The 24,739-nt window shown below is 45.6% G+C and overlaps 1 protein-coding gene across 1 annotated transcript in view; it reads right to left on the reverse strand.

Annotated features, from left to right (window-relative positions):
• Positions 1 to 235: 235 nt before the first annotated feature.
• Positions 236 to 24,739, reverse strand: part of LOC118633225 (inhibitor of carbonic anhydrase-like) — a 39,281-nt gene continuing 14,777 nt past the window's right edge. The window contains exons 7-17 of the mRNA XM_036266934.1: positions 24,421 to 24,599; positions 22,892 to 23,063; positions 21,630 to 21,772; positions 19,690 to 19,780; positions 18,495 to 18,551; positions 12,906 to 13,061; positions 9,965 to 10,106; positions 4,005 to 4,069; positions 2,509 to 2,693; positions 1,163 to 1,349; positions 236 to 389 (exon numbers count right to left, since the gene is read on the reverse strand). Coding sequence (XP_036122827.1) covers positions 355 to 389; positions 1,163 to 1,349; positions 2,509 to 2,693; positions 4,005 to 4,069; positions 9,965 to 10,106; positions 12,906 to 13,061; positions 18,495 to 18,551; positions 19,690 to 19,780; positions 21,630 to 21,772; positions 22,892 to 23,063; positions 24,421 to 24,599 — 1,412 coding nt within the window. The 3' untranslated portion in view covers positions 236 to 354. The remainder of the gene's footprint in view (positions 390 to 1,162; positions 1,350 to 2,508; positions 2,694 to 4,004; positions 4,070 to 9,964; positions 10,107 to 12,905; positions 13,062 to 18,494; positions 18,552 to 19,689; positions 19,781 to 21,629; positions 21,773 to 22,891; positions 23,064 to 24,420; positions 24,600 to 24,739) is intronic.

Here is a 24,739-nt window from a genome sequence, read left to right on the forward strand (position 1 = left end):
CTCTCTCTCTCTCTTCCTCTCTCTCCCTCCCGCTCTATCTGAACAAAAAACGGAAAAGTGTCCTCGGGTGAGGATAAAAAAAAAAAAAAAGGTGCAATTGAATAGATATTTAATTCAGAAGCACAATTCTAGTACAAAGAAATAATTTTCTCCCCCCAAAAAATGTGAGAACGTTTAAGAGATTTTTCTGAGAAGACGGTAATTTTTATTCATTTTAATTTTTGCATCAGGTATAGCACACAATTATAAAGATAACTGATGTTAACACAGACCCACATGCAGACAAGTGAGAATGTGGCCCCATCATATTTCCAGGCTCTGAGCATCTCTGCAGCTGCCCACTTGGATCAGTTTTCAACTTCCATGGAATGTGCAGGCGTCGAGAAGTCCTGTGAAGCACACATAAGAGAAAGCCTTCAGGTACTGCCTGTGCTCACTCAACACAATTCTGTTTCTATTTTCTAAGAGTAAGTAGTAGGTAATAAAGTTTTTTTTTTAAACCCTGTCTCTTCCCTCAGTAATGTCAGTGCTATCCTTAAAAACCTACATTGTCCTTTCCCTCTTCTCTTATTATCTACAACACATGAACGAATTCAACAAAAATTCAGGCACACTCTCAACAATTTGATTATCCAAGCTCTAATTTTATTTCTTCAACTTGCTTCTTTTTGAGGCAGCTATGCCATTCTAGCTAGAAAGGACCTACTATCGTATTAACTATACTTTATTCATTTCTATTAATATTTTTTTTACATTTTACTTTAAATCTCTGAAAATCTGTCCTCTGAGTGGTATACACATCATTTCCCAACCTTCTCCCTACATTTGATGTACTCACATACATACATTTTTTATTTTTTTAGCAAAAAAAATTTGAAATGCATATGTAAACAAGTTCAGTTTCCAAATTATCTCAAGTTCCTTTGCACACTCTGTCTCCTTCCAATGATTTGGCCTTTTTTCAGCCAGTGTCTTCTACTGTTGTCTAATTGTCACACCATGGGTGAGTCTGAATCCTCCTGCAGGGCCAGGAGCAAGCCCTCTGAATCTTTGTGTTCGTTCTTATTAGTACTTGACCAGGGCTTAGCATGTGATAGTCCTTAGTACAGACATGTCTATCTGACCCCCATGCTACTGCTCCTCAGTGTTTTATTCTACTCACCAGAGGGTAAGCATCTTCTCACGTTAGCAATAGCCGCAAGATACTCTGGCCCTAAGTATTTCTGATAAGTTGTTTTGTCCTGAAGGTTAGCCAAACATTCCGTGTTATCACTGAAGAGCAGGTCCTTGGTTGAGGATTTGAACAACTGGAACATCATATATTCAAACCCATTTCTTCCATAGAGCTCCTGGGTCAGACAGACAGAGAGTAAATGCCTGGCAGTGCTAGGGAGCACAGGGTTGTGTATTCTGCTTCAAAAGACTGGAGTCTGCTGCTGGACTGCTTAGCTCCTGCCCCTAGGAAACCTGGAACACAGCAACAATTTTGGAGGCACCATAGTAAAATGGCAAAAAGCCTGACCTCTGGATTCAATCCTGGTCCTAGTGTTTCCTTGTCATGTGACTTTAGGAAAATTTTTTACTGAGCTTATTGAATCTCAGTTAACTTATCTGTAAATGGAGATAACAGAAATAGTGAGATGATGTATGTTAAGCAAGTGCTAAATAGAAAGAACTCTAAGTTTGTCCCTGTATCACTATTCTGCCAATCGTTGCCAGGTATTTTCAACCTTCTGGGTCATACTTGTACGTCTTCCTGCTTCCCGGAGCCCTTGCCACCTTGCCTCTTCTATTCTCTAGATCTGCCCCAAGTACCCAACCATTCCCATGTCTTCCTTCTCCTCCCCTCTCTTCCTTTGTCCACTTTCCTTACAACCAGGTGGCAGCTCGCCCTGTATGGGACCCATCCCTTCAAAAGTCTGTGACCAAGAGCTCTCCCCAGGTTGTCCTTTAACTGGGAAGTGTGTGCAACATGAGCTAAAACATGGATTACTTATTGGAGCACCTCTAAGAATGGAGTGTGCTAGTGCAGAAGGCAGACGAGGCTCTGGGTTTTCCCTAAGATCATCTGATTGATGCAGCCCACTGCTCCAGAGGATCAGCCCTTGCTGGCTGCCTACAGAGGTCATAAATTGTCTGAATGTTGGCTTTATAACTTTCGTGAAGCCTAAAACCATGTTCAGTTTGCCAGGTTCAGGAAACACATTGGGATCCACCTAGGTGTGAAGGGCACTGAGGTAACCCCTTTATTTCTGTCTCAGAACAGGCCCAAGAGGTACCATGACTCTGCTCAGGAAATGGAGGGAGCCCACACGGTCTGAGGCTTTTTCAGGTCCACACTGATATCCTAGATGGCCCAGAGCAAGAAGTGAACACAGCCCCAGCCCTCCACTTCCATCAGAGGAAGGGCTGCAAGAGTCAAGTTCCCCTGACCAGGGAGAGACAGTGAGACTGGGCTCGGGTGTGTCTGTGCAGGTCTGAAGTGAACTGATGTGCAGTTGCCCATACCTGTTGGTTGAAGAGCATCCTGCGAACAAAGTTTGCCTTATCTTCCCTTGAGACCACAGCATGATTTGGGACTCTGGCTAGGTGGCAGTTCTGAGCCTCGGTCACAGGCTTTCTGGTATCATCAAGGCACAGCAGCTCAAAGTCTTTCTGCTTCAGATCTTTAGCCCAGTCTTCAGGGTTTTTTCCTAGGGAGAGAGAAGCCAGGACAACTGATGGCTTTCACTGAGGTGCCCTCACTGGTAAAGATGTGACCAACCACCAGTGTCTGGAAGAATCACAGAGACACAGAGAAACAAAATAATAAAGCTTTTTAAATAAAAAGAAAGAGAAACATTCATAAACTCATAAATTCATAACCTTTCTGGTTAGTGTTTTTTTCAGTCCTGTTAAAGACAAAGATTTCTCGGGGCAGGAAGAGATTAACCAAAGAATTTATATGCGTATACGCATAACCCATGGACGCAGACAATAGAGCAGTGAAGGCCTGGGGTGGGGAGCCAGGTGGAGGGGAGCAATGGGAGAAAGTGGGGGACATCTGTAACACTCCCAACAATAAAGATAAATTTTTAAAAAGACAAAGATTTCTTAAACAAGCATGAAAAAGCATTAGCCAGAAAGGAAAAGATTGATACATTGAACTATATTAAAATAAAGAATGCCTGTTCGCCAAAAGACATCATTAAGAAAGTAAAGCCCGGACGGTGTGGCTCAGTGGCTGAGCATTGACCCAGGCATCAAGAGGTCACCAGTTCGACTCTTGGTCAGGGCACACACCCTGGTTGTGGGCCAAATCCCCAGGGTGGGGGGCATGCAGCACCCCCCCACCCCACCCCCCATCGAGGGGTGGCCAATCAATGTTCTCTCTCAACGATGTTTCTATATGTCTTTCCCTTTCCCTTCCTCTGTCTTTAAAATTAATGAAGAAAAAAATTTTTTAAAGTAAAAAGACAAGATTTTTCAGAGATAGACATTATATTTTCAATACATATAACTGTCAAAAATGTGTATCCAGAATATATCAAGAATGCCTATAAATCAAGAGAGTCAGGCATGCTTAGACAGACTGTGTCCTCCGTGTGTTTGTCAGTTAGGTTCAAGACGATTGTGATAACCAAGCCTGTCAAGTCTAACTGGACAGGAAGAATTTTCTCATTCCCTAAATAAAAAAAGTGTTAGGGCTGGTGTGGCTCAGTGGATTGAGCGTCGTCCCATGGACTGAAAGGTCCTGGTTTGATTCCCAGTCAGGGCACATGCCCAGTTTCGGGCTTGATCCCCAGTAGAGGATATGCAGGAGGCAGCCAATCGATGTCTCTCTCTCCCTTCCTCTCTCTCCCTATAAAATCAATAAAAACGTATTTAAAAAAAAAAATGTTAGGGCCAAAGTCACTAGAGCCTAATAGACTTACTAAACATTCTTGATTGCCCAACTGGGGAGTGATTTCCCATGAAGAGACTCAGATTTTTCCGAGGGAGGAAAGGACAGAGCAGGCACGTACCGTCTGTGTTCTGCAGGACTGTGGGGTGCTCCACAAAGGCCACGTCTCCCTTCTCAACTAGACACCTGCACACCGAGAGTCAGGTCAGGAAGGAGAATCCACAGGAGTGGGAAGGAGAGACACGGAGAGGCAATCACTGAGGTTCACACCCCTCCCCCGGGCTACTTTGCGCATCTAACACTGACCACTTCCACACACACAACTGTAATGCCTGGCTGTCCCTTGGAATTAGAGGAGAAATGTAATAATACTTTTTTAAAAACAGAAATCTGCTTATTTCGTTTGTGTTGTTCCTTATTTTAAATGCTGATCAGTTTCTCCAGAGGAGATGCTCGTATTCTCCTATTAACAGAGATAGTCAAGGATGACTGCTTGGCTCAAAACTCACATCAGACATTAAAATCAGCAAGGGAGACATGATTTTGAGGGAGTATTACCACAGCCATATGTCTACTCAGCCTTAATAAAAGTCAATGCACATCACTAGATATTTATTCACACTTCATCCCCTGAAAATTGTCTTTGGTTAAGGTGCATTCTTTTTGAGAAATATTTACATTAAAATTGGTTTTATGACATTGTCTGTTGTAAATTGATATTAATGATCAGAGCACCTCTCCAATTTTCTCTCTCCTAACATCAGGTCTCTCTATACTTAGCTAGGATTCTTTACTCCCATTCAATTTTCCTAAGCTCCCTTGCCCTGTTTCTTTCCTTTAGCCCCCCTTCACCCAACCCCAGTCCTGAATGAGCATGATCATCTGCCTCGTGTGTGTCCGCGCCTCAGCAGTGAGGTAGACCAGAGAAGTTCCCGATGATTAACCTCACTTGGGCATTCCTGTCCTCCTTTCTCCACTCTAGACCTGTGGTTCTCAAAGCCTGAAGCGGGACCAGCAGCAGAGGTGCCAACTGGAAACTTAGAAATGCACATTCTCAACCCCCCTCCCATCCGCCCTGACCTACTGGATCAGAAACTTATGGGGGTGGGGCCCCGTCATCTGTTTTCACAATCCCTCCAGGAAATTCTCATTTTTGTTCGAGTGTGATAACTAGTGCTCAAGACAGTCACCTCCCCACTCTAGAGCAATAGTTTCAAAAACGTTTTCCCACTTCCTGAAAACCTCTGACTCTCCTCATACCCCTCCCAACACTCATACTGTGACAGGTGCTCCTGCTTCCCAGAGAAGCAGAGAAATCATTGCTGGGCTTGCTTTCAGCATCCTTCTGCCCAATGGACCACCCAAGTCTCCAGTGCTCTCCTGCCCTCCAGGTCTCCCAACCAGCAAAAGTGCCCTCCCCAGGTGCTCTACATCTCATCCCACCCACACTCTCGGGCACATTCTGCTACGATTACCCTCTTCCTCTTGTATAACTGGAGCCTTTCCCTGTCCACTGAGCTCTTTTCATCAGCATTCATACTTCTTTTCTCTTTTAAATAACAATAAGCCCTGCCTTGATGCCACACAGCCCTCAGCAATGATTCTCTCTCCCCGACTCCTCCAAGCACCTACGAGGAATCATCACTCTTACCATCAGCATCCCTTCACCCCACCCTCACTGACCCTTGCCCATCAGCTTAGGGGACTGACTGACTCACTGTTGAATCTGCCATCACCAGATCCAGGGGCCAGTTTGCCATACTCATTTTATTTGATCTCCCAAGTTCATCCTTTCCTCAGTGATCTTTATTATGGACCAAGTATAATATGTTCATGTATCTGTCTTGTTAGTCTATTCTCTTCTATTGATTTACTTGCACATAAATCAACCTGTATGAACCACAGTATTATAGTATTGTAAACTATTATGTGATTTTTAATAGTCACAAAACAAAATCCCTTTGTACAGTTTTATTTAAAAATTCTTAGCTCTTGTTTGGTCTACCAAACTTTAATACTTTTTTGACACCTGACTCCCTCCACACTCAATCCACCCAGTGACAGTGGAGGCAGCTAGAACTTCACAGCACCTGAGCTGTGTGAGCAGGAAGCTTTCGCCTGAACTGGGCTGACAATCCCATCTCCTGGGAATTGGGACTAATATATTATGGTCTGTGTTTGCTTCCTTATAACTAAGAAGCTGCAACAACCCTGGGGCTGCTGGCCACAGGCATTTCCCTCCATGTAGACTGAGAAACAGAAAATCTCCCTGCAGGGCAGAAAGAGAGAGAGAGACAAGAGAAGCAGACTGGGTCCCCTTCTACTAAAAATGCATTCGCTGTTTATCCGGAGTTCTCCTTTAAACGGGACATTCTGAATTTTATCTAGCAACCCTCACTTTAAATTATCTCGGCTGGCTCTTGAGACTCAGGTCTCAGACCTTACCAGGAGGAAGCCCACCCCAAAGCACCTGTTAAAACATCCCCTTTGGCTTAAGATGGTACACATGGGTTTTGGCACTCACAACAAAAGGAGTCCTTATATATTTTATTAAAGAAAAAATACATTAAAGAAGATAAGTAAATAAAACATATTATTAGAGAGTTTTAAGTGCTAAAAAAAAACCCCATAAAACAATAAAGTGGGATATAAAATATGAGTGTGTGTGTGTGTGTGTGTGTGTGTGTGTGTGAAATTATAGATAGAGTGGCCAGGAAAGACTTACCTGAGAAACCCTAGAGGAAATGAGGGAATTAGCCATGATGACATGAGGAGGAATAGCACTCTAGATGGGGGTAAGAGCAAGTGTGAAGGCCCTGAGGCAGGAGTGTGCCTGATGTCTTCACAGAACAGCTGGGGTGCACACATGGCTGGAGCAGAGTTAGCAAGGGGGAAGATTACAAAGAGGCCTTATAGGTCAAAGAAAAACCCTCACTGTTATTCTGAGTGATGTGGGAAATTACTGAAGGGCTTTAAGCAGAGAAGTGTAATACTCTGTTTTATGTTTTAACAACATCACTCATCACTCTTGCTGGTGCGTTGAGAATAGACTGTGGTGGGGGAGGAGGATGGGACAGATGCATAGAGGCCTATTAGGGGGGTATTATAACAATGTGGTTTGGATCAAGGTGGTATCAGTGAAGATGGATGGTGCAGTAAATTTTAAATAACTGGTAAAGCCTACATGATTTGATGATGAACCAGATATGGGGTCTGAGAGAAAGAAACTAGACATAGGTAACACACACCGAGGTTTTGACTTTTTTTTCCAAAAGGAAAAAAAAAATGGAGTTGCCTTTAACTGAGATGAGAAACACTATAAGAGATACTGGCTTGGGTGGGAGTGTGTGAAATTTCAGAAGGTCAGTTTGGGACATTTAAATTTGAGGAGGTGATTAGAAATCCCAGCAGGCAGTTGGATAGAAGTCTGGAGTTTCATCTAGAGTTTTGAAGAGACAGCTGAACAGGAACGTAAATTTGGGAATTGTCAGCATATAGATGGATGGAGAAGAGATAACCATGAAGACAGAAGTCCAAGGACAGAGCCCTGGGGTGCACCACCATGTAGAGGTTGGGGAAGTGAGGTAGAATCAGCAAGAGGCTGAGATGCAGTAACAGGAGAAGGAGGAGGAAATCCAAGGGCGTGTGATGTCCTAAAGCCAAGGAAGAAACTGTATCCAAGAGGAGGAAGTGATCGGTGGTGCCAGTGATGCTGATAGATCAAGTACTGCAAGGACTGAGAACTGGTCTTTGGATGTATTTAGCAACATAGAGGTCTGGTGATTTACAAGTGCAGTTTCAGCTGCATGGTGGTGGTGGTGCACCAAGAGGGAGGTGTGGGGGGAGCAGCCTGCCCGTGTGCCAACAATGAGGAGGACTGTTTTCTTTAGATAATTTAAAAACAATAATAAAGCCAATTCTATTGATTGGGGTTGGAAGAGGTAGACAGATTCGTAAACTGGGTTCTGGGGCAATTGGAAGAAGAGAAATTGGAGTGAGCAAGGATGCTGAACTTCTCTAAGGAACTGCATTGTGAAGAGAGAGAAATGGGAAGCTGCTGGAGAGGAAAGTAAGATCAAGAGAGATTTTACTTGTGTATTTATGTTTAAGATGAAAAAAATAGCAACATGTTTATAGGCTGATGGAAATGATCTAGTGGAGCAGAAAATGTGATGACGCAGGAGAAGGAGGGGAAACATGCTGGGGCCACATCCCAGAAGAGGCTGGAGGAGAGGCAACTGATGCTGCAACAGGACTGGGCTTTGAGAGGAGACAGCTTGGTCATCCCGAATAAGAGGAGCGAGGGCAGCGTCTATGGGCACAGACACATGGGTAGATGTGGCACTGGGGACAGGGTGGACTTTCTCTTTTGATTGCTTCAGTTTCCTCAGGTGAAATAGAAAACAAAGGTCTGATAGATGGAGGAGGAAGTGTGGGAGGATTGAAGAGAGGAAAAAGCATGGAATCATCTTTGAGGAGGGCAGGTGGTGAATGGACTTAGAGGCATATGGCTTATTTAAGGTGAGTTCTCATTACTTGAAAGGGAGACCAGTCAGCCTGGAAGTGCAGGCACCGAGCAGTTTTCTTGGACCTAACCAAGGTTGTGGTTCAGCCAGGAGAGAAGACAGACATTTGAGGATATGTGCAGGGGAATAATTATCATGGTTGCCTGTGGAATGCATGCTGGGTACAGAGGGGAAAGGACATGAAGAGGGGTGAGAACAGGGAAGGGTGCATAGAATCAATGGATCACAGGTCAGTAGGAATGAAGGACTGTCGAAGTCGGGGAACTAGGGAACAAAGAGGCAGGTAGGACGTGGTGGGGAGAATGAGGTGTTTGAAGCTAAGATTGCTCTTTGTGTGTTCATCTTCATTTTGAAAAGAGGGGAGGTCATGGTTCAAGAAAGAACTCAGTTCTAGGTCCTCTGATATATTGTACCAAAATGGGACTATCAACCCTGATACCAGTGCACCTTCCCACGTGAAGAAAAATTAAACTACTTTAGCCTATACATTCAGCATGTATCGTTGTAGTGGGATCTGTGAAAATATACAATTTATGTAAGGCTTAGGAGACAGACAAACTTTGGAGAGGGCAGAACAAGGTAGTCTGGCAGGGTGACACATAAAAGTGTCCTTTCTAGACATTCGCACATTCTCCACACAACAGCCACACAACCCTAATTCACACAGCACAGCCTATTGCCTCAAGGGGTCCCACACTGCCCAACATACTTAGAGTCAAATCTACCTTCTTAGCCAGGACAACAGGGCACCAAGACAGCCAACACCTGCAGCTCCAGCCCCCTCAACTGCCTGATCCCCTTTTCCATGCTCTACTTAGGGCCTTCTTACAGGACGACTTGTCCCACTCCATGCCTTTCTCCTTGCCATCCCTTCTTCCTGGATTACTCTTCCTTTGGATTTTCTCAGGCCAGATGCCCTCTCAGTATTTAGTCCTCAGTTCACATAGTCCCTCTGCTTCTCTGACCACCATTTCAAACTGTCCCCTACACGTGTCACTGCGGCATCACCCACCTTGGTTCCTCTGTAGCACTTACCAGTCACAGGTGATTGTCCTTTATTTATGTGTTTATTGTCCTGCTTGGGGTGTGTGTCTTGTTGTGTGATAACCCTCTACCTAGAATAGTGCCTGCCCCATACTAGGTGCTCAATGAATACTTCTTAAATGGATAATGGAGCCCAAGAATATCTATTTTTAAAATGTACTCATCAGCCAGGTGTAAGAAGCCCAAGCCGGGTACCCCTCCTTTGCTTTTAAACTGGGGCTCTGAAGGATTCCATGACATGTCCACAATCACACAGAAGAAAGGAGCAAACGGGGGTTGTGACTCTGCACCATCATCCTGCCTCTCCCAGGCGCCTTAGGTCAGCTGGTCTGCAGGAGAGTGTTCCAGAAGGGGCTGACCATGCGCCCTTGGGGCCACTGGGAACTTACAGTTCTAGTTCCCAGTCCTGGCTGCTAGAATGCAGCACCCAGATGCTGGGATGATGAAAAGGGTGAAAAGACAAGAAGTTCAGGGGGTTGGTGCCAAAGAGAAAGGTGCAGAGGCTACTCGCCTGAGTGCCCCACTGGAGCCGAAGTATTTCTCGTGGCTGTTGGGAGCGCACGTGTGGGCTGGATCGCTGCCGCCGCCGCACAGAGCACAGAGGCTGGATTCTGGACCAGACCCAGGGGCACAGCTTTGACTGAAGAATTCATCTGTGCGGGAGGAAACAGGTCAGCTCTTCCTGCCTGTGTTGGCAAGAAAGCCTCAGATTTTTGTCCCCAGAAATGCCTGAATGATGTAAAGACATATTCAGGTATTTGGTACCATATTATTCAAAATAGGAACCTTGTGAAATGTTTAAAAAGTTGCAGCTGGAGTGAAGTAATGGGTGACTAGCTGAAGTGAAGTAATGGGTGACTAGCTGAAGTTGGGACAAAGGTCTGTGGGCTCACAAAAGTCCACCCTGTCCTGGCCCAGGAAGAGCAAACGCAGATTTAATCCTAAGTGTGGACAAAATTGGAAGACCTGGCTGGTTGAACCTGTCCTACCGACCTCTGCTGCCCTGCCCTTCTTTACAGGGTCTGCCATCATGACTCCAAGTCCAAGAAGGGCCTGAGAGGCCCAGCCATCCAGCCCTGTGCTGGGCTCCAGGGCACCACAGTGAGGACCTATCCTCCTGGAACCCAAGTCTGTGGGGCAACAGTCATAACTAAAATGATCACACAGTGAATTCATGCCCCCCCCCCACCTTTGCTCTGGGGGAAAAGTACGATACCACAGGCTGCTGATAAAGGAACCTGGTGCAGACCTGGGAGACAGGGAAAGGCCTCAAGTGGAGAGAAGGATGAACAGGAATTACCCAAGTGGAGGGCAAAGAAAGCAGCATGTGCAGAGGCCTAGGGCGGGGCTGGGTGTGAGGGGCAAGCTGCCCAGAGAGCTTAATGGAGGCCACTGAGGCTGGACTACCCACAGCAAGAGTGAGTGGGGAGGGTTTGGGGAGGGGACAGGGATCCAGACCACATGTGATCTTTTACACTTCGGTGTAGATTTTGTTCTTTATTGTTAGAGAAATAGGGAGCTTCTGAAGGGCTTTAGACGGTGCTGGGCAGGACACAGTCAGGTCGGCTCTTTGTAGAGAACAGGGTGGATGGAGTCCAGGGCAGATGTGGGGTGCCTGCAGCAGGCTACTGCAGCAGTCAAGGGGAGATGGGAGCAGCTTGGACTAGATACACAAGGGGAGGGAGGGAGGTGGAGGGCAGAGGAACTGACATCGCTAGTGATGGATGGGTGTGTGGAGGATGACAGCTCCCGGGTTTCCAGCTGGAGCAAGTGGGTGGACGGGGGGTCCTCCGCCGAGCTAGGCAGCAGGAGCAGGACCAGGCTGAGCAGAGACGGTGTATTCCATTCTGGACAGGTTGGGCTTAATGTGCTTTTGAGATACCGAAGTAGTTGATGTCAAATAGGCAGTTCATATATACAGGTCTGGAGGTCAAGGAGAGATCTCTGCTAGATATACAAACTCGATATTTCAATATACAGACGTAATGTTAATAATAGTGATGGCAGCTAACATTATCTAGTGCTTGCTATGTTCCTAGCTTCCTACATACAATATTTGTTTAGATGGTAATCAAGACTGTAGGCATGGGTTTAGAGGGGGGAAAATGTTGCTTTCAGCAACTCAAACATTTATTAACCAGGTTGGGAAAGGGGGACTTTGTAGGGGTAGGAGAAAAACCAAGCCAGTGTGTTTTCACAAAAGCCAGGAGATAGTGTTTGAAGGTGATCTGAAGAAAGAGAGGTCAGGTAGAAATGGTCCAGTTAAGCAACAGGTAGTCACGGTAGCCTTGACCAGAGTCCTTCCATGTGGAATGGTACAGAAAGCCAGAGGTAGTGGGTGGGAGGTGGGTGGTTCAGACTAGGCTTGAAATAAGTCAGGTAGTAAAGGGGAAGAGAAAGAAGATGAGGGTGGGGGAGGGGGGCTGGAGAATGTTGGGAGAGGGAGGATTTTTAAAGATGGAAGACACTGGGTGTGTTTACATGTTAAAAGAAATTGTTGGCTATACCAGTGGGAGAAATAGTGACTAAGGGTGTGCAGCTCTGGGGAGGGAAACAGGAAGGGGTCCACACCTGAGTGCAGGTGGAGGGGTAGGCTGGGTTGTGGAGGGGGGCTGAGCAGATACAGCCGCCAGGAGGCCACAGCTTTGGCGTTGGGATGTCAAGAGGGGAACCTTTCTGGAGGTGTCAATTGCCTATTGTAGGTGTAGGTGAGATCATCTGCTGAGAATGGGTGGTAGATGGTGTGGGTGGAGGTGTGTGCACAATCAGAACATTAGGATAATCACTGGAAGTGTAGGGTGTGGAGCAGAGAAGCAGCAGGAGTGCTCCTGAGTGCCGGGGGCCCACTGAGGCCAGCAGCCGGGGCATTTCCAGTGGAAGTGATTGTTCTGCCCTGTGGCAGTCTCCAGCCATCCCCCGCTGCTAGGCTGCAGCAGTAGAAGAGAACAGGTGGCGGGGTTCCTACAGGGCTGGGATCTGTCAGATAGCTGGGGAAAGCAGGGAGCAGGAATCTTTAGGTATTGGCAAGAATGTTGCTAAAATGACTAAAACGGGAACCTAAGAGAGGAGGATGAAAGTGAAAGACACAGCACTTAAGGACTTTCTGGCCTAAGGTTTTCAATTTTAAAAAGTCCCCAGTTTATTTGGGAAAACAATGCGCACACACACACACACACACTCACTCACTTGCTTTGCAACCCCAGGCTTGTTCCCTGAGCCAGCTGCAAGACTGAAAGAATAGGGTATTTCCCCAAGGTCTGCCCTTGTGCCAAGCCACTCCCCTGGAAGCAAGGAGAGAGGGGAAGACTTGCTCATGGACATGTGAAGCTCACCCACAATGTCTGTCCAGTCATTTTACACCACCCCTCGCCATTCATTGAACTGAATTTCTCCGCTACACAGGTCCAGGCCCAAAGAAGGGGCTGCCACACCACCTCCCAGAACACACTTACCAAATTTACAGGACCCAGTTTGGTTGTATATTAAGCCCATGGGGATGTTCCAGCCTGCAGAAGTGCCAACTGCAGTGTGGCAGGACTTCTTGCCTCGCAGAGAGTTCCAGGTGAGGTCGGCATCTGACTTCTTAACCACTGCCACAGCGTAGTAACCTTGCAACAGAGATACCAAGATGCAATTTCAGTATCTCCGGGGCCCTCCAAAAATGCATTCTAGAGCTGCTGCAGCTAGCCTCTGCCTGACAGTCTCTCCAGGGAGGGGGAATAGTCTGGACCCCTCACTTCACTCTAGCAGAAGCCCCTGCAAATAACTGTCATTATGAAGTACTGAGCCAAACAGAATGACACTCCTGCTCCAGATGTGTCTACATATGTACATTCACAAGTATTTACACACACACTTCACACTTTTTCATTTGAATCCTGCTTTACATTTTTTCCTGCGAGTTACTTGATTCTTTTTCAACAATATATTGTGGTACCTTTTTTTAATCACTAGAAATCAATATAGCTCTCGAATTCTATTTATGGGTTGACTCTAAGTTAGGTTCCACTGTACGGAAGTACCATATTTTATACTCCCCCTACTGGTGGACATTTACATTGTGACTCAGTTTTCCCTATGACAAACGACTTATCTATATAAATCTTTGTACGTGAGTGTGTTCCTGTTTAAATATGTCTGTTGAATAGAACTCCAAAAGAAAGAGCTTAATTACTTTTTAAAGGCTAAGTCTCTGATTTTTCAGGTTCATAATAACATTTTTTAATAATGAAAATTTAAATCTCTTTCCCTGATATAGTTTTTGATCTCTTGTTTTTATCTTACCGCATTCACTTCCAAAATAAGGCCGAATATCTTTGGTGGGAGGGGGCCTTCTTGTTTTGTTCTGATTCTAATGGGAACACCATTGATATTTCATGTATTCCAATCCCGATATTATGTAACGGAATTGTGCTTGTTGAATAAGGCCTAAACTGCAAAGCTAAATGTATATTAAGATTGGAATCATAAATCTTCAGAATTAGAAGACAATGTGTGATGGAAGGAGACTTGACTTGGGGTCATGAACACACAATACAATATACAGATGATGTATTATAGAACTATACACCTGAAACCTATATAATTTTATTAACCAACATCACCCCCAATAAATTTAGTTAAAAAAAAAAAAAAGAGCCCTGGCCAGTTTTGCTCAGCGGTTAGAGCATCGGCCTGCGGTCCGGAGAGACCCGGGTTCGGTTCCCGCTAAGGGCACGTACTTCAGTTGCAGTTTGTCCCCGGCCCTGGTTGGTCGTGCGGGTGGCAGCCACTTGATGTGTCCCTTCACGTCGATGTTTCTCTCTCTCTCTCCCTTCCTCTCTCTCCCTCCTACTCTATCTGTACAAAAAATGGAAAAATATCCTCGGGTGAGGATAAAAAAAAAAGTCCTCGGTTGAGGATTAAAAAAAAAAAAGAGTCCTGGCCAGTTTGGTTCAGCGGTTAGAGTGTCAGCCTGCGGACCAGAGAGACCCAAGTTCTGTTCCCACTAAGGGCATATACCTTGGTTACAGTTTGTCCCCGGCCCCGGTTGGGGTCATGTCGGTGACAACCAGTCGATGTGTCTCTCTCACATTGATGTTTCTTTCTCCTTCTTCCTTCCTCTCTCCCTCCTGTTCTATCTGAAGATAAATACAAAAATGTCCTCAGGTGAGGACAAAAAAGAAAAAGAAAAGATAATGTGGTTCACCACTGCTAAACTCCCCCCCCCCACCCCCCCCCCCACACACACACCCCTTCTTGCTGTTGTGACTCAGGTCTCTATATATTCAAGTCTGAAAAAGTTGGGAGTCAACATGGCAGGTAGAACACTTGCCTTGACAGTTACTTCCTAAATGATATCAGACAAATCACTTAACATTTAAGATCCTAAATTTCTCCTCAGTAAAATGGTGACAATGATACCCATCCCAGAGGGTTATTTAAGGAGATCAGATGTGCTAATATGAGCATATTGTAGGTTAGGAATGGAAGGGAAGGTTACCTCGATAGGTTTCTAGCCATGTTGCTAGTAGCAGAAGCAGTACCAGAGCCCCTCTCTTGGTGAAGCAGAGTCTCTGGAGGCTACAGCAACTCCTTACCTAACAGACCGTGCTCCATTACACCATCCCAGCAGCCAAATAATGTTATAGAGCTTTCTTGAGAGGTAACTCTTTTTGCACAAATGGCATTAATTCTTGTCATCCATTGTGTGAGTTCATGTGTATGGATTTGGGGTTAACCCCTCTCCATCTCTACTCAGCTCTAACCTTCTCCACCACAGTCAGCCACCTAGAACTGTCTACTAAACATCCTTGTTGACCTACATTTGCATATCACTGCAGTTACGGAAATTTCAACCACTCTTAAAGCAGTTAGAGTTCTTTCTGACTTCACACATTCTATAACCACAATAGATTACATGGCTGATGAAATGCCAGTCCTTAGCATTAGGGATAAAGACACAATTCAGAGAAGACCGTTAGCCATGAAAGCAGAGGGAGGAGAGGGACAACATAGCCTAGGGCTTGGATCCTGATGCATATGAAGGGAAGCCACTGTAGGGTGAGCAGCTTTGCACTCTTAAGGACTTTGCAGAGGTGGGCAGGGCAGAGCCTCTGTGACCCTGTGCTCGGTAGATGGTACTTGTGCTCTAAGAAACTCCAAACTCATGTTCTCTGATTTCAAGCTATACTACAAAGTTATAATAATCAAAACAGTATGGTACTGGCACAAAAACAGATACATAAATCAACGCAGCAGAATAGAGAGACCCTTGCTTGTATAGTCAATTAATTACAACAAAAGGAAGCAAGAATATACAATGAAGAAATGATAGTTACTTTGACAAGTGTTGTTGGGAAAACTGGACAGATATATCCAAAAAGAAAAGAAAAGAAACCACTCTCTGACACCATATACATAAGTAAACTTAGGTGGATTAAAGACTTAACTATAAGGCCTGAGTCATAAAATTCCTAGAAGAAAACATAAGTATTAAACTATTTGATGTCAGTCTTAGTAATATCTTTTTGGATACGTTCCCTTGAGCAAGGTAAGCAAAAGCAAAAATAGACAAAGGGGACATCACTAAACTAAAAAGCTTCTGAACAGTGAAGGAAACGAAAATACCACCAACTGAATGGGAGAATATATTTACAAATGATATATCTGACGAGGCATTGGTATTGAAAATATAAAAGAAACTCCTACAACTCAACAACAAAAAAATAAACAATCCAATTTAAAAATGAGCAAGGACATGAAGAGACATTTCTGCAAAGACATACAAATGACTGGGATACATATGAAAAGATGCCCAACATCACTAATCATCAGGAAATTGCAGATCAAAACCACAATGACTTGCCTTGGCCAGTTTGGCTCAGTGGTTGGAGCATTGGCCTGCAGACCAATGAGTTGTGAGTTCGATTCTGGTCAAGGGCACATACCTCAGATGCGATTCGTCCCTGGCCCTAGTCAGGTCATGCAGGAGGCAACCAGTCAATGTGGCTCTATCACATTGATGTTTCTCTCTGTCTCTCTCTGTCTCTGTCTCTCTCTCTTTCTCTCCCCCCCTCCTCCCACTCTATCTGATAATAAGTGGAAAAATATCCTCGGATGAGGAATAAAAAAACAAACAACCACAATGACTATTACCTCATACCTGCCAGAATGACTATTATCAAAAAGTCAACAAATAATAAGTGTTGGCGAAGTTGTGGAGAAAAGGGAACCCCCATGCACTGTTGGTGGCACTGAAAATTTGTGCACCCATTATAGAAAATATTATAGAGATTCCTCAAAAAGTTAAAAATAGAACTATCACACGACTCAGCAATTCCACTTCTGGGTATTTAGCTGAAGAAAACAAAAACACTAGTTCAAAAAAATACATGTACCCTTGTGTTTATTGCAGCATTATTTATAATAGCCAAAACATGGAAGCAACTTTGGTGTCCATCAATAGATGAATGGATAAAGAAGATGTGATTGACATATATGTATGGATCTAGAGTGTATTATGTTAAGTGAAATAAATCCAACACAGAAAGACAAATACTGCATGATTTCACTTGTATATGAAATTTTTAAAACAAACAAAAATAGAATTATAGAAACAAAGCACAAACTGATGGTTGCCAGAGGGAAGTGGAGTGAAGGGATGGATGAAAATGGTGAGGGCAATATAGTCGATAATAGCTCCATAACTTTGCACAGTGACAGATGGTTACTAGAGTTAGTGTGAGGAGCACATTGTAAGATACATAAATTCCGAATCACTATGTTGTATACCTGAAACTAATATAATACTGTATGCCAACTATATTTTGATTTTCAAAATTTTTAATTTAAAAAATAAAACTGGCCCTGGCCAGTTTGGCTCAGCGGTTAGAGCGTCGGCCTGCGGCCCGGAGAGACCCGGGTTCTGTTCCCGCTAAGGGCACGTACTTCGGTTGCAGTTTGTCCCCGGCCCTGGTTGGTCGTGCGGGTGGCAGCCACTCGATGTGTCCCTTTCACATCGATGTTTCTCTCTCTCTCTCTCTTCCTCTCTCTCCCTCCCACTCTATCTGTACAAAGAATGGAGAAATGTCCTTGGGTGAGGATTAAAAATAATAATAATAAAAAATAAAACTAAAAGAAACTCCAAACCCAAATGACCACCTGTTTTCATCTCAGAATCTTCCATTACAGTTGTTTTCAAACCTTAATGTGCACAAGAATCAGCTGATGGCTTCTTAAAACACAGAGCAGTGACCCCATCCTTGGAATTCAACTCAGTAGACCTGGGTTGGGGCTCAAGAATTTTCATTTCTAAGAAGTTCTCAGGTGCTGCTGATGCATCTGGCCCAGGTACTGCACTAGATGGAGAACCACTGCTCTAGCTATGCCCAAGATTAGTACTTTGTGGACAGATACAGACCCTCTCTACCTATGTGGAGACAGGGATGGAAGAACTTGTCACCTGGTCTTCTATTCTGAAGATGAGGTTGACTCCCCTGCTACTCAAATCTAACTGGCTAAAAGCTAAAGAGTGATTCATTTCCTTCCTCATCTTCATTAACAGCAAGGCCCCAGAAATGTCAGGAATGGGCTCCTGCCCCAGTGTTGACCTTCGTGGAGAAATGGGCATGTGACAAGGAGCAGTGTGGTTGGTCAGGAAGGGTGCAGGGTTTCCAGTCAGGCCACCTCTTCTCAAGCCCAGGTGCAGCCACTTCCTGGCTGTGTGGTCCTGGTCAAGTGACACAGTCCCTGAGCCTCACTTTCCCCATCTACATAATATGGGACAATGGTGCCCACATACTAGAGGATTGCTGAGAAAAGTAAACAGAAATGGTGCGAGCAGGAGTCCTATCAACTGTGAAGTACCCTACAAACAGTCATTATTACAGATTCGTGACAGATTTGCCCGTTAACAGTTAACTATGGTGTCTTTTTCTCCTTCATCATTTTTTTTTTTTTTTTACAACTTTAGTAACCTTTGTTTATTTTAGGGCTTTCCTCACCCTTTTTCCAAAACAGGCCTTTACCTTTGAGCCCTGGAGTTACTGGTTCTGACTCACCTTCCATGAGTGTATTCACACACTTAGACCCAAGCTGCTCATTGCCATCTGTAGGCACTAAAAAGAAAAAGAAAAACAACTGAGGTACATGGCATTAAAGTCTTACAAACTCACCCAAAGTCATAAGCTTTTCAATCATAAGGGCTAAAAATAAAATGAGGAGAAACACTGACTAAGCAGTTTTCATTGGTCATCAACAAACTAAGATTCTGTAGTTTCATTTTACTTCCTTTTCCCCCTAATCTTTGCCATTTGAACATTAGGTTTCATCCCAGAATGTCCTCAATACTTAGGCAGATACAGAGAAAGAAAACAAAATGCCCTTTGAAAGGGAGGCAGGCACCACAAAAATCTTGACAAAGATCCTTTTGCATTTACTATGTGATTCAAATCATCCTGACATCTTCTCTTTGGACTGTGGTAGGCAATCATTACATTCTTGCTATGTTGGAGGGCAAAGAACCAGTCCATAGATTCAGAAAGACCTGGATGCACTCTTCTACCTTGGACACAACATTTAACTTCTCTAAACCTTAGTTTTTACATCTGTAAAATGGACATAATAGTATTTGTGTTAACAGAGTTATTTTGTTTTGAAGGATAATGTATGGTTTCTTGCTCACTGACTAGCAGATGAGGTGTTTCCCAAATGATAGTGGTGAAATCCTCTTCTCCAGCCTTATTTTTTCATGTGGACAGATCCCCACTATAGAACACAACTTGCAGCCCCATCCCTCAGTCTTCCAGAGCAGCTGGCATAAGTTAATTCTGGATTCGTAAATGTGGCAAAGGGATCTAGGCACATGGGGCTCAGCCCCTTCTTTCTTGACTAAGGATAGCGGGGAGAAGATGGTTTAGGGCTTCTCGCCTATGACAAAATGTTTTCCTCTGACCTGTTCTCCTGAATCAGTGGGCAACTCTAACCAAAGGGCAATTTGGCAAACAGTGTGGCCAACTCTCCACCATGCTCTCCCATATCATCATTTCAGTAATAAAGGCATTCTTTTATTTTTTATTTTGCCTAAATCCTATATTTAGATTGTAATTGGTTCTGACATTCGGAAAGGGGAATATCCACTAGCTCCCTACATTCCATCAATAGTTATTATTATCTCAACAATAAACTAAAATTTCCCCATCTCCAAGTCCATGGCCCAGAGGGCATAGATCAGAAAGGACACTTCCTTCCACTTACTGTAGTTCTCTGCCAGGACAGGCACCAGACCACACTTGCCCGCCGTGTAGGTAAATCCTCCATCTAAGCTCATGGCATCAGCTTCTCCTTTCTGAAGTTAGAAAATAAATCAGCGGCACAACAATGAGGTTGTTATCCTGCCTCACTAGCCCTTGGAAGTTCCCATCTCATTGGCTTCACATCCCATGTCCTTGTGACTCACCAATCATGGATCACCCAAAGCTTCTGCCACATAAACACAGTTTTAGAAAACTGGGCATGGCCCGGCCAATTTGGCTCAGCGGTTAGCGCGTCGGCCTGCCGTCCAGAGAGACCCCGGTTCAGTTCCCGCTAAGGGCACATATCTCGGTTGCAGTTTGTTCCCGGCCCTGGTTGGTCGTGCGGGTGGCAGCCACTCGATGTGTCCCTTTCACATCGATGTTTCTCTCTCTCTCTCTTCCTCTCTCTCCCTCCCTCCCACTCTATCTGAACAAAAAAATGAAAAAATGTCCTCGGGTGAAGAGAAAAACTGGGCATGCGTTGGGCCTCTGGACCCAGGAGAAACAGCCCAACCCAGGTCATGCTCCCTGGCCTCTCATGAGACCCATACTGACTGCTGGACATGTCCTCACTATACTTTCACTGTACTGTTGTCACTCAACAACCCACTCAATGCCTGCACTGATCTGTTCCCAGGGAATAGGTTTGCTTCTATATGGCAAAGTTCAGTTCTGGTCTCATAACACCATTGGCATTATCCTCAGAGCCCTGGCACAGTAAAGGTTGTCCCTAAATAATTAACTTCTTTACTTAAATAATTCATTACACCGCCCCGGGATCTGACTACTCCAAAGGACACATCCTAAATACTATTCCTCACATAATTTTTCATCCATAAAAAGAGTAAAACATCTATCTACCTCAGAGGCTGATTATGAGGATTAAATGAGTTAATGCAAGTTAAGAGGTCATAAACAGAGATATTACCTGTCATTAATATTAAAGGCATACTCAGAAATATTGACGATTAAAGAACAGAAATCTTCACACCCATATTATCTATAATAGCAAAGGATTTGGAGATAATTCAAATATAGACATTTAGAAATTGGTTAAATAAATTGAGGTAGAGATACTTTGTGGACTATTATGCAGCCATTAAAACTATTTTAAATGAATACTTCATTACCTAAGAAAGTGCACCAACTAGACCCAAGACTTTAAGTAATAATAATAACTAACATTTATTGACTGCTACTGTATGCCAGGCAATGTTATAAGCACTCAAATTCATTTAATCCTTCTAATTGACAAAGTTAGGAGACTGTATAAATTGCAAGATCTTAATCTTATGGGTTGGTCCCAGAGAGGTTTACCCAAATTAGGATCTTCTTTCCTAAGACAGACTGTGGGTCTCCAAAGTTTGCCAATTTTTCAGTCCTTATTTATAATTCTTTTCTAATCACAAATGTATTATCTGTTCATAGAAAAATAGAAAGTTAACTTCATAACCCAAAAATTGGCATAATGATCTCTGAGTTATGAAGTTGTGAATGATATTATTTTTCATTTCTTTTCCAGCATGTAATATTTTTATCACCAGAGAAAAATTAAATGTTTGACTAAGGGACTGAAAAAGTTGATTTGCTTTCACAGTCCAAAAGGGCCTTGGATGTCACCCCACTTTCTGCAGGTCCTAGGCTGGACACTGCTCAGAGCTCCCTGGTCACCGGAGCTAAGCACCAAATGAGTTTGGGCCTTGGGCTGGCTCTTTGTTTCCTCCCAGCCCTGAGCTGGAGGAGTCCGTGGGATGGAGTGGGATGGGGCTGTGGAGAGTTGGGGGAAACACACAACAATTGCATCTCAGCCTCGCACTGATGGGAAGGTATCTGGGAGATCTCCGCAGACGTGCCACGTGCGTGGGTGTCTGAGCTCAGCTGTGGAGGTAGGGCCTTCCTTACCACAATGGCAGCAACACAGTCCTCAGTGGTCTCCTTCATGGTGCAACTTAAGATGCCACCGCTCACGGCACTCCATTCGTCACACTTGGCCCTCTCGTGGAGGCCCACTGCGCACCACTGCACCCCCTGAGGGCCTTCCACACCTAGGACGGGTGGAGAAGAGCAGGGGTCCAAAGGAAGCTCCAAGATGGGCTTAAGGATTTAGTGCCACTGGCTGCAGAGTGGCTGCCCAGTGGGGGTCCCCATCCACAGAGCAGTCTCATGCCCACAGCACCACTCACCCCTGCCTATTACCCTCCAGGAGAAATGGAAACTCAGTTCTCAGAAAGAGCAGTGAAGGCAGAGCAACCCTAGCCTCCCTCCTGACCTCACCTTCCCAGGCTCAGCTCCCCGGAAAGGCCTCTCTGAGCACCAGCCCAGCTCAGGGCCTCCTGGGGTTTTCTCTTACAGGACTACAGGCCTGGGTTCTCCCATCCCGGGAGCGTCCCCCAGGTGGTAGTCATGCGTTCTGTTCTGGGTAAACCTGCTTGCTCTCCCCTCAATGTCTTTGTTCATCACAATATGCCCACATCTAACACAGTGGCTTTGTAGATGCTCAATAACCATTGGTTGACTAAATGGAGGGGGAAGAAAGAGAAGGAAGCAGTGAACCACAGGGAGTCAGAGGAAGGCAGGAGCTGGATTAAAACCTTCTAAGATTCTAGTTCTCCTGATGGTGGCAAAGGCCACCACTCTCTTCGGTTTTGGGTGGGTTATCTCCCCTGTCAAATAGACCTGTTGTTGGGTGGGGCAACTCTGGTTAATACAAAGAAGCCAGAGCCACCCAGCCGGTGTGGCTCAGTAGTTGAGTGTTGACCCATGCATGCACCAAGAGGTCGCAGGTTCGATTCCCGGTCAGGGCACATGCCCAGGTTGTGGGTCAGATCCCCAGTGGGGGGCATGCAGGAAGCGGCCAATCCATGTTCTCTCTCATCAAAGTTCCTATCTTTCTCTCCCTCGCCCTTCCTCTCTCTCTAAAATCAATAAAGAAAAAAAATTTTTTTTCAGAGAATCCAGAGCCATCATTACTTCAAGTTGACTGTAATCTGAAGATAAGTGAGGTCTTGTCCCAGCTCAACAGAAAATCCTCTCATTGAACCCAGTGCCGCTGGTAGTGCCCTGGGCTCTGCAGGCCAGTGCAGGCTGCGGGGGTGAAGCCGCAGGGACTGGGAAAGCCTCCATGACCCGCATCCTGCCCACTGCCCAGCCGGGGCCTTACACACCTCTCCTGAGAGACTGAGTGGCAGCTAAATGCTCATATCCCAGGTACAGCTTGGCATCCATCTTGGGTGGGATTCTTAAAAACCCATGGGTGGCGTCTGTAAACAGCAGGTCCTTCCCATGAGAAGAGCCAAAGAGCTGGAATTCTGTTGACTTATCTTTTCCAAAATATTCCTGTTGAAAGGATAAAAGAAACAGTGAAGGAGGAAGGCTGGCATAGAGAGGCAAAGGGAAAACAACCCCCAAACCAGATACGAACAGAAAGAGCAAAAACAATGAATGCCTGAGAGAGCAGACGGTGGCCACAGCCCTCAGAAGTCCCTGTGGCTCACGGGGTTCTCAAGTCTCTCTCCAGGGAATGCTTCACTCAACCCCAGCTTGTTTGCCTTGTGTGGACTCCGGGAAGCTTCGGGGGCTGCCTCCCAGATCAGTACTCAGGAGATTGGGGTGCGAAGAGGCTTGGGGCTGTCACGTGCTGGCAGCGGCCCTCTCCAATGCTATGCTCCCCCAGGGCAGTCAGAGAAGGCTGCTGGCTGATTGCCCCAGGTGGGCTGCATCTGGAGCAGCTGGTGATCCATCAAGGCCGGAGGTGCGAGTCCTGGGCTCCGCCCCCAGCCCAGTCCTGCCACTGAAGGAGTTCAGGCAGTCCCTTCCCACTTCTGGCCTCTGCAAAAACAAAGGGCCCTTTGCCTATGACTCCCACAGACTGGCCCAGAACTGTTCTCAACTGTAGCTGACTGACAGCAGCACCTGCTCACTCACTCTTTCCAATGTCTCTGCTTTTTCTTTCACAGTGGCTCTGCATAAAAGGTCACCTGCTGCTTTCCCTGGCAAACCCCTCCACTCTTTCTTGGGGTGCACACAGCTTATTCCTGGGGCCCAGGAACCTCCCCAGATGCACTCTGTAAATCAGTCCTTCTGTCCCCCACAAAGTACATACTCCATTTCCCCAGGGTGGTGCCATCCCACCTGGTGTTAGATTGTGTGTTCACAATTCTCTGTGTGCAACCCAAGGACAGGTCTTTGTCTAGTTCATCTCTGAACCCCCAGTACACAGCAGACAGCGCTGACAGGGATGGGACCAGTGATGAATGAGGGTTGGCTGGGAGAGACTGCCACCCACCCTGGACAGAGAGGAATGCTCCTGGAGGGACACCTGCCACTGAGGGAAGTCAGGAGGGCGGATCACATGCCAACAGGACAATAGGGGGACACCTCCTGGAGGGGGGCGTCTGCACTGCATCCTGAGGACCCGTTGAGCCCCGAGCAGAACACGCTGGGGCAATGAGGAACTTCTGCAGTCTTGGGCCCACCAGGTCAATGATGCCAGGCGAGGGTTTTGTGGCCTCCACTGTCTATAACATATACAGACTGGGTGGCTTGTCAGTGAAGAAGAGGGTGACGTGTGGTGTGGTTTCTGCTGTGTCCTCCACCCAGAAGGACTTCCAGAGTAGCAATGAGGGAGTGAAGGAAAGCACCCAAAATCCAAGCAACAACTCCTAAGCAGAAGGGAGAACAGTGGATTTGGTACCTGGGCCTGGTTGAGAAGCTCCCAGATCAAGTCCTCCTTGCCGCCCACACTTCGGGCCACAACGGCATGGGAGGGGACAATGGTCAGGTGGCACTCCTCATATTTGTCCACTGGCTTCCGGGTGTTGTCCCTGCAGAGCAGCTCATACTGGTCCCTCTCAGCCTGGTCTGCCAGGTTCTCTGGGGAGGAAAGCCCAGAGGAGTCAGCAAACTTAGGCAGAGCCGTCAGCCAAGGTCCCCCTCCTCACTGAACCACAAATTACTTGACCTTGTTGAAATAACCATCTAGGCCCAAGTGGAGGCGCTCCTGCCCAGGATGC

The sequence above is a fragment of the Molossus molossus genome, unplaced genomic scaffold (genome assembly GCF_014108415.1).
Source record: "Molossus molossus isolate mMolMol1 unplaced genomic scaffold, mMolMol1.p scaffold_m16_p_18, whole genome shotgun sequence".
NCBI classification, from domain to species: Eukaryota; Metazoa; Chordata; class Mammalia; order Chiroptera; family Molossidae; genus Molossus; species Molossus molossus.